Raw genomic sequence first — 15,996 nt, 5'->3', positions numbered from 1 at the left:
CTGTTGTTTCCTGCTTTTCCTACCCCTCCATGATTGTTTTGTTTCTTAAATTCCACATGAGTAAGATCATATGACACACACACACACACACACACAAACACCCCACAATTTTTTTATCCACTCATCATTCAATAGACATTTGGGCTCTTTCTGTAACTTAACTATTGTGGATAATGCTGCTATAAATGTCGGGGTACATGTATCCCTTAGAATCAGTATTTTTATATCCTTTAGGTAAATAACTAGTAAGGCAATTGCTGGATCATAGGGTAGTTCTATTTTTAACTTTTTGAGGAACCTCCATGCTGTTTTCCAGAGTGGCTCACCAGTTCGTGTTCCCACCAATGGTGCAAAAGGGTTTCCTTTTCTCTGTGTCCTTGCCAACACCTGTTGTTTCCTGAGTTATTAGTTTCAGCCATTCTGACAGGTGTGAGGGGATAGCTCCTTGTAGTTTTGATAAGAAAAATCTTAAATAAATCTAACTTTACACATAAAGGAGCTAGAAAAACAAAGCCTAGAATCAGTGTTCATAGAACACAGAAGGGAAATAATCAAGATTAGAAACAGAAATAAATGGCACAGAAACTAAGAAAACAATAGAACAGATCAATGAAACCAGGAGCTGTTTCTTTGAAAAAATTAATAAATTTCATAAACCCCTAGCTGAACTTATCAAAAAGAAAAAGGACTCAAAATAAATCACAAACGAGAGGAGAGAAATAACACACCACAGAAATACAATTATAAGAGAATATTATGAAAAACTATATGCCAGCAAATTGGACTGTCTTACTGCTTTTTAGATGTTATTTATAACTTTGTGATACTAAATCCATTTTGGCTTCTGTGTTTCACAGATACCCTTCAATAATTTGTTGCTTAGTTTTTGTTTCTGTGTGTTTGCGAAAAGGTGTAAACTCTGAATTTATGGCAATTTTATATTTGTTATACCTGGGTGGCTCAGTGGTTAAGCGTCTGCCTTTGGCTCAGGTCGTGATTCTGGGATCCTGGTAGGATTCGCACATCGGGCTCCCTGCAAGGAACCTACTTCAACCTCTGCCTATGTCTCTGCCTCCTTCTCTGTGTCTCTCATGAATAAAAAAAATAAAATCTTTAAAAAAAAAAAAAAAACCTTCTGTAACTCAAAGTCTAAACATATCCTTTTTTCTTATAAACATTTAAAAATTGGTCCTTTCATGTTTAAATTTCTAAACCATTTGGGATAAAACTAGATACGGACCTAGTTTTGTTCCTTTTCTATTTAGTCAGTTTCCTCAGACCATACATCGAATAGTTCACTTCCTTTACTTAGTAACTGCAGTCTCCTAAAAATTTTGCATTTGCATGAGTGTCTGCAAATCATTCCTCCATTCCATTAATTACTTTCCTAGTTTATGTACCAATTCTACTCTACCAGTTGACCTTTGAACAACATAGTTTGAGCTGAGCCAGTCAAATTATACAGAGACTAACACATAGATTGTTTCAGTACAGTATTGTACATGTATTTTACTTATGATTTTCTTTAGCTTTATTGTAAGAATACAATGTATAATTCATACACAAAACATGTGTCAGTAATTCTCTTATTGTAAGGCTTCTGGTCAGCTGTTGGCCATTACGTTTTTGGGAGTCAAAAGTTATATGCTTTTTCACTGCACAGGGTTGGTGTCCCTAATTCCCATGCTGTTCAAGAATCAATTGTATTTTAATTTTTGTAGCCCTGTAATAAATCCTACTAATTGGCAGGGTATATAACTTTACCTTATTTTTGGCAACAGTATTTTGGCTATTCTTAGACTTTGTTTTTCCATAAAAAATTTTAGATCTGCGTTTCAACTCATTATAAAACATCATCTGTCCATTTCTGTAGATCTTTTTAAATGTCTTTCAGTAATACATGTTTTCTTTCATGCTAGTCATGCACAAATTTTGTTAGACTTTTTTATTGTAAAGAGCACAGAATACTGATTAATAGAAATGCAATAGACTATTTGGTTTATTGATTTTAATTCTAGCCACTGATTCATCACTCAAAATCTCATGGACAGTCATATCATTTGTGAATTATGGCAATTATCCTTACTTTTCAATAATTTTTTCTTTAGGGAATACTAATAAAGTTACACTGTTAAGAATATTTGTCATAGGTTCTTGGCAAAAAATTTAATCCTAAGTATTGAGTCCTAAAAAGCATGTTTACTTCCTTTTTCTAATTTTAGTATAATTATCACACAATATTGGTTTAACTTGTACCTTATAGTTAGTCAACATTTACATACACATTGTGAAATGCTTACTGTGATAAGCTATTATATATCACCACAGTTATTATAGTATTGTTATTGGCTTATTCCCTATGCTGTGCTTTATATTTCTGTGATTTATTTTATAAATGGAAGTTTGTTCTTTTTAATCCCCCTCACCTTTTTCACCCACTCCCTACCCTCCATGGCAACTACCAGTTTGTTCTCTGTATTGATCAAACTGGTTGGTTGGTTGATTTGTTTTGTAGATTTCACATATAAGTAAAATTAAATGGTGTTTGTATTTCTCTGACTTACCTTACTTAGCATAAATACTCTAAATCCATCTGTGTTATCACAAATGGCAAGATTTCATTCTTTTTTATGGTTGAATAATGTTCTATTGTATACTTATATATCACATCTTCTTTATCCATTCATCTATCAGTAATCTTAGCAATTAGGTAGTTTCCATATCTTGGCTATTGTAAATGTTGCAGTGAACATAGGAATGCATATATCTTTTCAAATTAGTGTTTTTGTTTTCAGGTAAATAGCCAAAAACGGAATTGCTGGATCACATAATCTTTCTATTTTTAGTTTTTTGAGGGAACCATTCCATACTGTCTTCCATAGTGGTGCACCAATTTACATTCCCACCAACAAGCTAACCATGTTAATCACATACAGATCCATGGAAATATGTTTTGTATATGATTAAAGACCCAACTCAAAATATGCCCATAAACAGGCAAGAACAAAAACAAATCAAAGTGAATATATAACATCATGGCACCAAGCAGCTAATTGATGGTTTGTACCTAAATTCACTCAAGCTAATATGGGGTTCTATAAAAGTGGTCAGAGATAAAATAAGGTAGCTTGGGCCCAAATCTGATACAGGCTCCCTATTTTTAGAAGTTCAAGAAGCTGCACAGAGTCACCCAATCTAGCCATATTAAAGAAGGAAAACCGGACAGCCCGGGTGTCTCAGCGGTTTAGCACTGTCTTCAGCCTAGGGTGTGATCCTGGAAACCCGGGATCGAGTCCCACGTCAGGGTCCCTGCGTGGAGCCTCCTTCTTCCTCTGCCTGTGTCTCTGCCTCTCTCTCTGTCTCTCATGAATAAATAAATAAACTCTTAAAAAATATAAAGAAGGAAAACCATTTTCAACATGCTTTGCAAAAAAGGTTCAAAGACTGGGCAATGATATCTACAAAAGATAATATATAGCAGAATACTTAGTGATTTTTCCACATGTTTTAGATGACAAAATAAAATACTAATCCTTGTGTTAATACAAATTGTACAGCCTTGGGCACATGACTTATACTCATCTATGAAACTGAAAGTTACTCTTAGCTTCATAGATTTGCTATGAAGAATAAATGAGCTCTATCACATAAAACCTTACAATAGTATAAGATACATAGTAAGCACCCAGGTCAGCTCTCATTATCATTACACTAATAAATGATTTCAGGGGCACCTAGATGGCTCAGTTTAAGTATCCAACTAATTTCAAAAAGTTAAATTACTCATTAGGATCACATATTACTAACAGACATGACAATGTTACTATGGATACGGATCTCAAAAGAAGACATACAAATGGAACAAATATATGAAAAATGCACAAAATCACTAATTAGGGAAGTGTAAATCAAAATCACACTCCACACCTGTTAGAATAATGGTCATCAAAAAGACCAGAGGTATGGGGCACCTGGGTGGCTCAGTCAGTTAAGCATCTGACTTTGATTTTGGCTCAGGTCATATTCTCAGGGTTCTGAGATTGAGCCCCATGTTGGGCTCCACTCTGGGCATGGAGCCTGCTTAAGATTTTCTGTCTCCCTCTACCCCTCCCTACCTTTCCCTCCCTTTCTCCTCCTTTTCCTCCTCCTCTTCCTAAAAAAATAAAATATTTTTTAAAGCTTTCAGATATGGAAGAACAAAGCTGGAGGTTTCATAATCCCAGATTTCAAATTATACTACAAAACTACAGTAATCAAAAGAGTATGGCACTGACACAAAAAGACACATAGTCAATAGAACAGGACAGGTTAGCTTGGAATATATTCATCTTTAAGCATGAAACATAAAATTTGATAATAGTCAATATTTTGTTTGAAATATCTATGTAGTCTTAGAAATGAATATATGGAAATTGAGCCACTTAACAGATTTAAAATACTAAAGAAGGCGCAGGAATAGCAAGATATTCAATAAAAATGTGTTTAGTTTTAACCTCTAGTAAAGGAGAAATATAAAATTGACCAAAATTGTCTAAAAAATGGCACATAAAGTAGGAAGTCATACTTTAGTAAAACAATAATTTTTGCATACTTGGGAGAGCAGACTGTTAAATAATCTTGTTTTTTTTCCTTGCTCATTTTTTACTTTGATTCTAACTAAGAAAATGGTATTTTGGGGGGGGGGGGATCTTTGTCCAAGCAATGCCTTGGGCTGTGGTTTCAGAGAGCAAATACTTTTGTTTATTAAGGAAAGAAGTATTGGTAATTGAACATGTTCATCTGGATTTTTCTGGCATTTTTAGATTCCTCAGTTCAGTGTGTTTTTATTTTTTATTTTTTAATTTTTTCGTTCAGCGTTTTTTAAAGCACAACAAAACATTTCTCAGTTTTTGGAAATTACCATAATGCTAGGAAAATGTGCATGCTTTTAAGTTTTATAAATGAAAGAATACAGAGGAGTATAGATCTAAAGCACAGTAGTTAATACAAGTCTACTCTATATTAAAAACTTTCTAAATGCAAAAACTTTCCAGTAAGCAACTGGTTATATATGAAAAATTCTGCTTTTTTATGAAAGGATTGTCCTTAGGAGAGCAGATAACTTACAATAAAATTCTGAAGGATAATAGTAGCAAAAACTATGCCATCACGGTAAATAAATGCCAGCTGAGTTGACGGACTATGGATTGTTGTAAGGAACACTTATTTTCAATTTCTTATTCTGGATTATATCAGCTCTATCTTTCAGCAGCAAGTTGGCATTGTGTGATATTCTTCATATTAAAGAGTGAATAGATCTTAATAGGATACATTTTCTAAACATTTATAAAATTGGGTACCTTTAATATTTTATTTAACACATTTTAGATGCCAGGTCCTATTCTATGCACTTAACATATAATCACTCATTTAATTATAGCTGAATAATTGTATGCTGCCTCAAAACTTTAAATAGTAAAGCAAATTCATTAATTTATAGTGTTCTGTGGTATCTTCTATATTAGTTCTTTTACCAACTTTCATTGATTTGTCTAGTCTCTACGCTAATGTTGCCTAAAACCTCATCCTTCCTATAACAAACTTTTTTTACTCTTTTTAAAAAATTTTTGTTATTTTAAATTCAATTTGCGAACATCCTCTTCCTTTTTTTTTTTTTTTTTAAGAATTGTTCACCCCATATTTTGGGTTATTTTCTTCAGTAAAAGAATCCAAGAATTGGCTTAAAAAGATTTCAGCTGCAGATAAATCATTCTATTCTTGTTTCCTTCACCTTATAAAATATTTGTGATATTAATAGCCAACTCTGTATCCGTTTCTAAGTAGTATTGCCAATAGTAAAAGCTTTAAAATTTAGTTCTTTATAATTTGATACTTCCCATTTTGAAATACAAACATGAAATTTTTCAGGTTTAGCAGAGTTAGGTACCCTATGTGATCCTTTACGGAGCTGCTCTATTAGTGAAGAAAATGGACTCAGCGCTGCCTTTACCATCGCCCACGAGCTCGGGCATGTGTAAGTACCTTCTGCTACCTCAGTGATGTGCTTTCTATTAATCATTGCACAGAATGCCTACAATTCCATCTTCAATTGAGTAATTAGCAGCTTTATGTCTTTAAAAATATTGTTAGTGTAATTTTCATCCCTGAAATGCTAACTCTGGCTCTTTTGTGATCTGTTAGGTCAGACAGGCTGCACAGATCAACAGACTAAGCAAAGAACTAGAACTTGGGAATTTTTATTTCATTTACTGTATTGGATTACATGACCAGCACTTCTGGCCTCTATCCCTTGTTATCCCATACATGACCAGGTACTGTCCTCTTCCATCTTATGGGAGGGCCTGCAGGGGCTTCTGGTTCTGGGGAACTCCCAATCAATAATATTTATAATACCAACTCACTTGTTGCTCTTATAGCTCAGAGCCCCAGCAGAGAATGTGGCATGTGGGAATTTCTTAATCATTAAGAGATTTTTTTTAGTTATTTCTCTAGCTTCATAGTTGTTTTTTGGTTTTGTTTTTTTGTTTTTTGTTTGTACAAATGAAGGGTTCTATCTGTTCCTGCATTATTAAAAATTCTACTGGGGTTCTATGCTCTAAGAATGCAGGCCATGATTCCCCATGATAGCCTCGGAGCTCCCATGGAAAGTCAGAAACCCCTACAAACTCATCCTCTGAAAGGGTTCCATATGTGTACCCCCAGCATTCTTGGGATTTCTTGTTTATATGCTAATAAGGAATTGAGGCTAGAGTTGCCTCTTTTAGTTTCACTACATTTTCTTTCCCTGGTCATGCCTTACATCATTAGGGTATCCAACAGGAATAATTTCAAGTGGAAATCATTTTTATTGAACAGTGCCTCTTCAGTTCCCTTTTAGCACCGTTATGTTTCAGCATTATCAGCAAGGTGTACACTCCAATTGTTTGAGTGAGGGGGGGATGGGATCAGGAGCTTACCTGAGGGCCGTAGATGCATTGTAGTAACATCTGGAAAGTACTGTTAGCTGATTTCCAAGGCTACTAACTAATGGAAAACTGTTCTCGCAGAGACTGCCATCTTAGACATTTATTTTCTTCCTGAAAAACTCTTTGGGTGTCTTTAGAATATGGGTAGGTAGCTTAATTGACTGATTTTTAAGTACAAATCTCAGCAGGCAAAGAGCTGAGTTAGGTGGATTCAGTGTTCCTTCTAAATGCAAGTTCATACTTAGGTCCTCAAAAGAATGCATAGGCTCTGCTGCTGGCCAGCTAATTATTTAAAATCCTTGATCTTACAAAGAATTGGTTGCCCTTTAGGAAGGTTTTTGTTATTCCAGTTCTATCAATAATCACTGAGTATAGACTGGAAACAGTACGTAGGCTGTTTCGTGTAAAACAGATGGATGCTATAGAATGATAAAGAATTAGGGGTTCTTTTCTATCAAGAAATTTTGATACTGTAGTAAATAGTCAGTGATCTACAAATGAGTGTGGTATCGCTTTTATGTAATCTACCTACACACCTCTTAGGATATGCATGCTGAAACCTGCAAGTATTTATGTGAATGTTATATCTATATTGTGATGAGGTGAGCCAGAGTCAATGTATTTTGATTCTTTAGACTCAAGCTACCAAGTCAACAGACCGTGCTGCTGATCAAAGTTATAATCTAGTGTTTCTCAGATCATGTGCTTCTAAACATGAAGATAGCCCTGGTTTTACAGTGCTCAAAGGGAGAGATCAAGAGTATAAGTTTTACAGAACATAAAGACTCCTAACTCGGGGAAACGAACTAGGGGTGGTGGAAGGGGGGAGGAGGGCGGGTGTTGGAGGGGAATGGGTGACGGGCACTGAGGTGGACACTTGACGGGATGAGCACTGGGTGTTTTTCTGTATGTTGGTAAATTGAACACCAATAAAAATTAATTTAAAAAAAAGTATAAGTTTTAATATGATTGGATTTATTTGTCTTTTACCTTATAAGAGATCTGTTACTAATGTTGTATTCATATTTTCATATTCTTTTTTTAAGTGTTTATTTTCATTTTTAGATTTAATGTTCCACATGATGATAGTTTTAAATGTAAGGAAACTGGAAGTAAACATCAATATCATGTAATGGCTCCAACTTTAAATTACCACACAAGTCCTTGGACCTGGTCAAAATGTAGTCAGAAATATATCACCGAATTCCTAGAGTAAGTCTGAAATTATATTCCTTTAGTTAAATGAAACATTTAATAGACTATAGAATCTGAAATTCATATGTTCTTTTAAAGTGGTTCAATTTCTGTTTAGTTTTTCTGTTTAAGAGTGTTCTTTATACAAATGCATTTTTGAAAATAAGAAAAGGGTTGTATATACATACTTACTTCTAAAATATTTTGGGGGCAGCCCCAGTGGCTCAGTGGTTTAGCGCTGCTTTCAGCCCAGGGTGTGATTCTAGAGACCCGGGATCGAGTCCCACGTCAGGCTCCCTGCATGGAGCCTGCTTCTCCCTCTGCCTGTCTCTCTCTCTCTCTCTCTCTCTCTCTCTTTCTCTTTCTGTGTCTCTCATGAATAAATAAATAAAATCTTTTTAAAAAATAAAATATTTAGGGAGGGGGCAGGTCAGACAGAGGCTAGCTTTGCTTTCTTTTTCTTTCTCTATTTCTCTCTCTCTCTCTCTCTTTCTCTCCCTTCCACTTTTTTTTTTTTTTTTAACAGTTTAGGTGCTCTATTAGGAAAACTTTTCAAGGAGAGCCCTACTAAGATTTACACTTCCTTGTGTGTGTGTGTGTGTTTCAATTTTTTCAGAAGCTACTGAATAATATTTTGAGAGGAGTTTGAGTGGCTCATGTTTGAGGTGCCTTTGAAGGACAGACAATAGCTGATGTCAAACTATGAATCTTTGAAGTAGCTTAGTACAACCAGAGAGGTCTGGCATCTATATGTTTACATGTTCTTTTGGAAGATTTTCCTAGGTTTGAAGAGAAGAGGTGGATCCAGATTTTTCTTGTCTCATCTCTCCACCTTCCACTAGGCTTCTTAATTCCCACTTTTATCCAAGTGGTGTTTCTGTCCTATTTATTGACAGTTGCTAAAAGGTAAGGCCAAACTCTTTCCAAGTAATTTTTTTTGGTATAAATGAAGTATTCTTTTTTTTCTACATATTCTAATCCCCAATCTATGCACTTTCTAGTTACCTCTCTTTATGAGAACTATGAGAATAAATGAAAGCATGCTTTGGATTATATGTTCATAAATATAATCCAAAGTTATCAGTGATAACTTTATCACAACTTTAACTTTATCATAACTTTATCACAAAGTTATCAGTGATCCTTGTTTGGAGAGTTGATTTAAAAGCATAATAGAGAGTTGCTGATCTATATGTGATTGCATATAGCTTTGTTCAATGGCCAACTGAGATGCTGATTAAAAATACCAGTAAATGTCCTTATTTTTGAAAGGGGGTAATGGGATTCTCTCCATGGGAGTTAAAAATACATATATATGTGCTCATTTTTTCCCAAAAGTTTATATGTTCAGTTTTGGACAAAATTTAATGTCTTTCTAGCCAGTAAAAAATTGTAGATTTCTAAATTATGGCAATGGAACGATCGTTTCTATTTTTTTTTTTTAAGATTTTATTCATGAGCGACAGAGAGAGAGAGGCAGAGGGAGAAGCACGCTCCATGCAGGGAGCCCGATGTGGGACTCGATCCCGGGACCGCAGGATCATGCCCTGAGCCAAAGGCAGACTCCCAACCACTGAGTCATCTAGGCGTCCCTCATTTCTATTTTTTTTTTTTGAAAACAAAATGTTTTTAACCCAATTGGAATGATTGAACATTTTCAGTTTCCTGTACACTAGATACTGCATTACAAACTAAGAGTAATAAACACTCATTTCCCCAGCTGTTTACTACTTTTCTAAGTCCTTTATATATATATATATATATATAATAATATTATATATAATATAAATATATATATTTCAGAAATCGTTATGTGTGTGTATACACACATATATTTATATATTTATATATTAATATTCAATATTAATATTAAATTATATTTATATTAATATTTATATTAATTTATTAAATTAATTAAATATTAAATTATAGTATTAATTTATTAAATTATGAAGCATTAAATTATATTTATATTAATATTTATATATTGATATTTATATTAATTTATAAATATTTATATTAATATATGAATTATATATTAATGTGTGTCTATATAAATGTGTGTTTATACATTATATATTATATATAATGTATATACATGTATATTATATTATATATAATGTATATATACATTATATATACATGTATATATGTATACATATGTATACATTATATATACATTGTATATACATATACATATATATAATGTATATATGTATATATTATATATATTATATATTATATATAATACATTATATATTAATGTATATATTAATGTGTGTCTATATAAGTGTGTGTGTGTGTGTATGTTTCTATATAAAGTGTGTGTGTGTATATGTGTATATACACACACACTTTAATAGAAACTTGTAAGGTGAATAATGTCACTGTTACCATAGGTGAAGAGACTCAGGGAAGTTGTCCACAGCCATGCATCCTGGGAAGCAGTAGAACCAAAAAGCAAACTCTAGCCCTTTAAAGTGGAAACAACATAACGATTTCTGAAATTCCCTTGTTTTGTTATATAGAACTGTAAATGTACTTTCTCAAATGATTTGAAAACTTTTTAACATCTTGACAATTTGGGCATTAAATATAAGGCATTCCTATTGGGCAACAAAATAGATCAAAAGTGTAGTGTGATTTTATGAATAAGTTTCATAAAATTATATTCTGATTAGTTTGTCATTGTTCTTTTTAAAAATTGTATCTTCAAAGCTGTTGTAGTATTCAAATGAGAACAAACACGTTAAAAGTCCTTTGTGAATTGTAAGGTTTTCTTCCTGACTTTGATATGCATTGGTTTTTAAATTATGAAAAAAAAATACTGATATTCTTTTTGAAAGTGTAGAACACAGAAAATGTGATAAAGAATCTTAGGCATCCACATCTGTTAATGATATTTTCGGTCATTGGCACAGTACTGGTCATGGGGAATGCCTCCTTGACAGACCAAATGGAAGAATATATGATCTATCTTCACAACCTCCTGGATTAATGTATGATGTAAACAAGCAGTGTGAACTTATGTTTGGTCCTGGATCACAAGTGTGTCCATACTTGGTAAGAAAAATTCTATCCATTTTTTTTAAGACTACCATAAAGTTACAGTTAGAATATGTTTCAAAAATATACATTTATTCTCTTGAACAGAAGGTTCAAGTGTATTTTAGAGTTAGTAAGTCTTAGAGAAATTTGACCGTTTGCCAGAAAGCGGTTAAAAAAAAGGGAAACTAAAATTTAGTGAGTACTTATTATGTGCTATGTACTGTGTTAAGTACTTAATTATTTTCATTAACTCTCACAAAATCCTATGTGAAGTACTCCTCATTTAGAAAATAGACACTGAGAGGTTATTGAAAATGAAAAGCATTCAAATATTTATGTTCAAATGCTATTTTTTGGGGTGGGTGATAAAATTGAAATGTCTTGATAATGAGTTATATTAAAAGCCCCGGGAATCCAAATAGACTACATTTTAATTTACGTAGATTTGAATCCAAAGAAATGAAATTTAGGGCCTGTTGTTATCATTAAACTCTATAACTTTGAGGATATTTCATAGGTTAGATACACTCCTAGATTGTGAGGATCATTGCACCAGGAATGCAACTTCATTCACTCATTGAAATATATATCCCCAGTGTTCTATTCAGGATCTGTCATAAACTAAATCTCGAATGAATGAATGAATGAAAGAAAGAAAGGAAGAAAGAAAGAAAGATAACAGTGAGTGCAAAGATAGGCAAAGCATATTTATTCCACATAGTAATATTGTTTTTAAAATCTTTGAATAAAAAATGTTAATAAGCTTTTAAAAATCCACTAAGGAGGAGGGGAAGATTTAATTTTTTTGTTCAAGATACATTTCTTTTTTACCTGATTTATACACTAAATAAACTTTGAATTTAAATTCAGAAAAAGAAGAGAATTATCTTGGGTATAGCTCCTGTGAACCTCTGTGGATTTTATTTCTTGTGAAAACTTGAGAACCCTTTGTTCAAAAGTTGAAAGTATGCATTATATTCACAAAGTAGGAAACCAGTATACATTATACAGTATTTCTATGCACATTATTCATACATTCTATCATCGTATCAAAAGAGGCTTTTGGAAACTCCTTGTGAATAACATTTTACAACAAAAAGTCCTTTAGAAAAATATCTTGCAAAGAGAAATGTTTCCCATAATTTTGAATATTTCCACTCTAATTTCTCTCTCTCGTTGTTCAATGTATGATGAAAATCTAAAACTAAACCTTGCCATTTTATATGTTTAGAGGTAAATTGATGACTAGAACTTAGTAAAGATTTTTCTTTTGCTGATTATTTCTACCTCTGACCATGAAACTGTGACATATATAAGATCAATGTAGAAACCAATGCATTACACTAGATTGATCCAGTGGTCATAGTGTTGGTTTACTCTTGTTTGTCTGCTTTACGTTACCATGCAGAAGCAGTGCAGGCGTCTCTGGTGCACTAGTGCAGAAGGAGTACACAAGGGCTGTCGCACTCAACACATGCCCCTGGCAGATGGAACACACTGTGGTCCTGGGATGGTAGGTTTCCTCGGAGGGTGAATCTTGTGTCAAGAGATTATCCTAGGATGTGATGGCTCTGCAATTTCCACACTCCTCATTATTCCTCAGCTTTTGCTCTGCTAGTGGAGCAGTGTTGCCATGTTAGTTTGATGTAGTACATAGTCAAGTGAATTAAATTTTTAATTTTACCCTTCCCCCCCTCCCAAGATCTAGCAGATGAATGTTAAAATCATATAGGTAACTACATGGATTGTTATCTGACTATGTTATAGACTTGTTAACAATGAGTATAACATAAAAGTCCTAATATTTCAGCAATCTCCCCAAATTCAAGGATGCTACCATTGTATACATTTTCTCCCATAAAGTTCAATTAAGTATGATTAAACATTTTAAGTGGCTGCTTCAGATACTTATTGGTTGTAAATATCTTGAAATATATCTCTAAAATTACGTAAACATCCTACATTTTTACCATTCTAACATCACAAACTAATCTACATCTGCACACGTGATGCTGAGTGACAGGGTTCACCAAAATAGACATGTAAGGATGAAGTCAGGTTGTTCTTGGTGCTTCAAGATGAAGGCACGCTTCTTTGGCCTTGGTAGCCAATGTTGTCTGCACTGAGGAAGTTTTAGTCTGTTCACGGCTTCTCTGAGGTACCACAGCACAAATGGAGCACTTGGCTTAGTGATAGGTTGGCCAGTGCTGCTGCTTTTGTTAACTTCACACTGGGCGCAAGTAGAAACTTTTGGGATGGGTTGAGTAGCTGACCTTGTGCTTTATCAGCTGTTGCTTACTGAACGTTTATACCAGCTACTGCCCTTCTCTCTGATGCCTTCCATCAAAAGGCATGTGTTTTCCATGAATATAACTTGTATCACAAATGAATTGAATATTAACATTGTATTTGGAACTTCAGTTTATTTTTTTTATATATGTATTTTTTTATTGGAGTTCAATTTGCCAGCATATAGTATAACAACACAGTGCTTATGCCATCAAGTGCTCCCCTCAGTACCCGTCACCCAGTCACCCCATCCCCCCGCCTGCCTCCCCTTCCACTACCCCTTGTTCATTTCCCAGAGTTAGGAGGAGTCTCTCATGTTTTGTAATCCTTTTTGATTTTTCCTGCTCATTTTCTCTCCTTTCCCCTATAATTCCTTTCACTATTTTTTATATTGCCCATATGAGTGAAACCATATGATTGTCTTTCTCCGATTGACTTACTTCACTCAGCATAATACCTTCCAGTTCCATCCACATTAAAGCAAATGGTGGGTATTCGTCGTTTCTAATGGCTGAGTAATATTCCATTGTATATATAGACCACACCTTCTTTTATCCATTCATCTTTCAGTGGACACTGAGGCTCCTTCCACAGTTTGGCTATTGTGGACATTGCTGCTCTAAACATTGGGGTGCAGGTGTGCCAGAGTTTCACTACATCTGTATCTTTGGGGTAAATCCCCACCAGTGCTAGCAGTTTCTGTAGTAGCTGAAGTACTCTGTGAAATGGTTGAGCACCCCAATTATTTTAGGACCAAAATTCTAGTGGAATTCTTCAGATCATGGTTTGGAGCTAGAACTAAATTTTGCAGTTTGATCTTTAATATGTGTAATCATTTTAAACTCTTGCAAGCAACGTGTGAAAGTTCCAGTTGCTCTGCATTTCTTGCCAATTTTTGCTATTATTAATTTTTTAACAAGATGATAGCCATTTTAGGTACAAAATGAGATATCATTATGGTTTTAGTTTGTATTATCCTGATTATTGTCAATATTGAGCATCTTTTCATGTGCTCACTAGCTATTTGAATAATTTCCCAACGAGGTGGCTTGAAGGGTATAGGTTTGTTGGAATTCAAGGCAAACATGTTGAGATACTGGGTCCTATGTTAAAGCTTGTGTAGATTAAAAGCAGAAATGCCATTTGGGGTAGCAACATGTGGATCATGATAGCTGTAAACTTGTTTTTTTTTTAATTAAAACAAATGAGCTCCTATGCATTAGCCATTTTCAGTATTCAGTAGACCTTTTATTCAAGAGAAATTTTATTTATTTATTTTTAATTTTTTTAAATTTATTTATGATAGTCACACAGAGACAGAGAGAGAGGCAGAGACACAGGCAGAGGGAGAAGCAGGCTCCATGCAGGGAGCCCGACGTGGGATTCGATCCCGGGTCTCCAGGATCTCGCCCTGGGCCAAAGGCAGGTGCTAAACCGCTGTGCCACCCAGGGATCCCCAAGAGAAATTTTAAATAGATGTCCTGTTTTTTGCCTTAACATTCTTAGTCCCTTATCTTGTGACTATCTTACATGTAAGACTATCTTTTTAGTACTTAAAGTGGTAATAAATCCATTTGTGTGAAAATACGGTAGGACTCACCTGACAATGACTTAATTTAGGACATGGTGAAAAATATAATACTCTATCTTCTTCATTCTTGGATTTATCAGAAATAGTCCCTCAAGGATTATTTGAAATGTTTCTGGAGGATGCACATAGAACATTGTATTCTGAGATTTTTGTTCACTTCTAATATGACTTTCTCATTTTGAATGATTTGTTGTTCTAATGGGGGGCACAAGGCTTTTTTATTGCTAATAAACTTGGTTATAGGATTCATTCATTCAACAAAGACTTGTCAAGGGCCCACTATATGTCAGGCACTATTCGAGGTGCTTAGAGTACACCAGTGAACAAAAGAGAGAAGATCCCTGCCCTCAGGGAGCTTACGTTCTAGGGGGAGACTACAATATTACAAACAATATAATACTACCATAAAGCTAATAAGTGCCAAGAAAATTAGAGCAAGAAAAGGACTGGAAGTTTTGTGTTATAAGAGGGCAGATTGCAATTTAAAATGTAGTGATCAAAGTAGATCTTAGAGGAAGTTGCCTAATGAGCTGTCTTAAAGTGAGAGAATTAGCTATGGAGGATATGGTGGAGAAGTGAGCTCCAGGCAAAGTGAAACAGGTAAGCTTGACCTTGTGGCTGGGATGAAGAGAGATGGAGAGGAAGTAACGGGAAGAATATTATGTAGGGCCCTGTGAGCTGTTGGGAGAACTTTGCATTTATTCAAAATGAAATAATTGAAGGATTTTTTTGAAATAAGTTGAAAAGGACCATTCTGCTCACTGTTGAGACTGAACTATAGGGGGCAAGAGTTGGAAACAGATCTACTTAGGTATGGCAGCGATAGAGATGAGAGATGAGGGCAGCCCCGGTGGCCCAGCGGTTTAGCGCCGCCTTCAGCCCAGAGCGTGATCCTAGAGACCCAGGATC

At 34.5% G+C, this 15,996-nt stretch overlaps 1 protein-coding gene across 3 annotated transcripts in view; it reads left to right on the top strand.

Annotated features, from left to right (window-relative positions):
* Window positions 1-15,996, top strand: part of ADAMTS20 (ADAM metallopeptidase with thrombospondin type 1 motif 20) — a 163,776-nt gene that overhangs the window by 51,827 nt on the left and 95,953 nt on the right. For all 3 annotated transcript variants that reach the window (XR_005984934.1, XM_041736786.1, XM_041736785.1), the window contains exons 8-11: window positions 5,908-6,013; window positions 8,031-8,177; window positions 11,081-11,222; window positions 12,616-12,720. Coding sequence is in view for 2 of the 3 variants with exons in the window: in XM_041736786.1 (XP_041592720.1) it covers window positions 5,908-6,013; window positions 8,031-8,177; window positions 11,081-11,222; window positions 12,616-12,720 (500 nt within the window). In the remaining variant the exon portion in view is untranslated. The remainder of the gene's footprint in view (window positions 1-5,907; window positions 6,014-8,030; window positions 8,178-11,080; window positions 11,223-12,615; window positions 12,721-15,996) is intronic.

The sequence above is a fragment of the Vulpes lagopus genome, chromosome 21 (assembly GCF_018345385.1).
Source record: "Vulpes lagopus strain Blue_001 chromosome 21, ASM1834538v1, whole genome shotgun sequence".
Classification (NCBI taxonomy): Eukaryota; Metazoa; Chordata; class Mammalia; order Carnivora; family Canidae; genus Vulpes; species Vulpes lagopus.
Note: the sequence above shows the minus strand (reverse complement) of the source record. Positions and strands in the feature narration are given on the sequence as shown.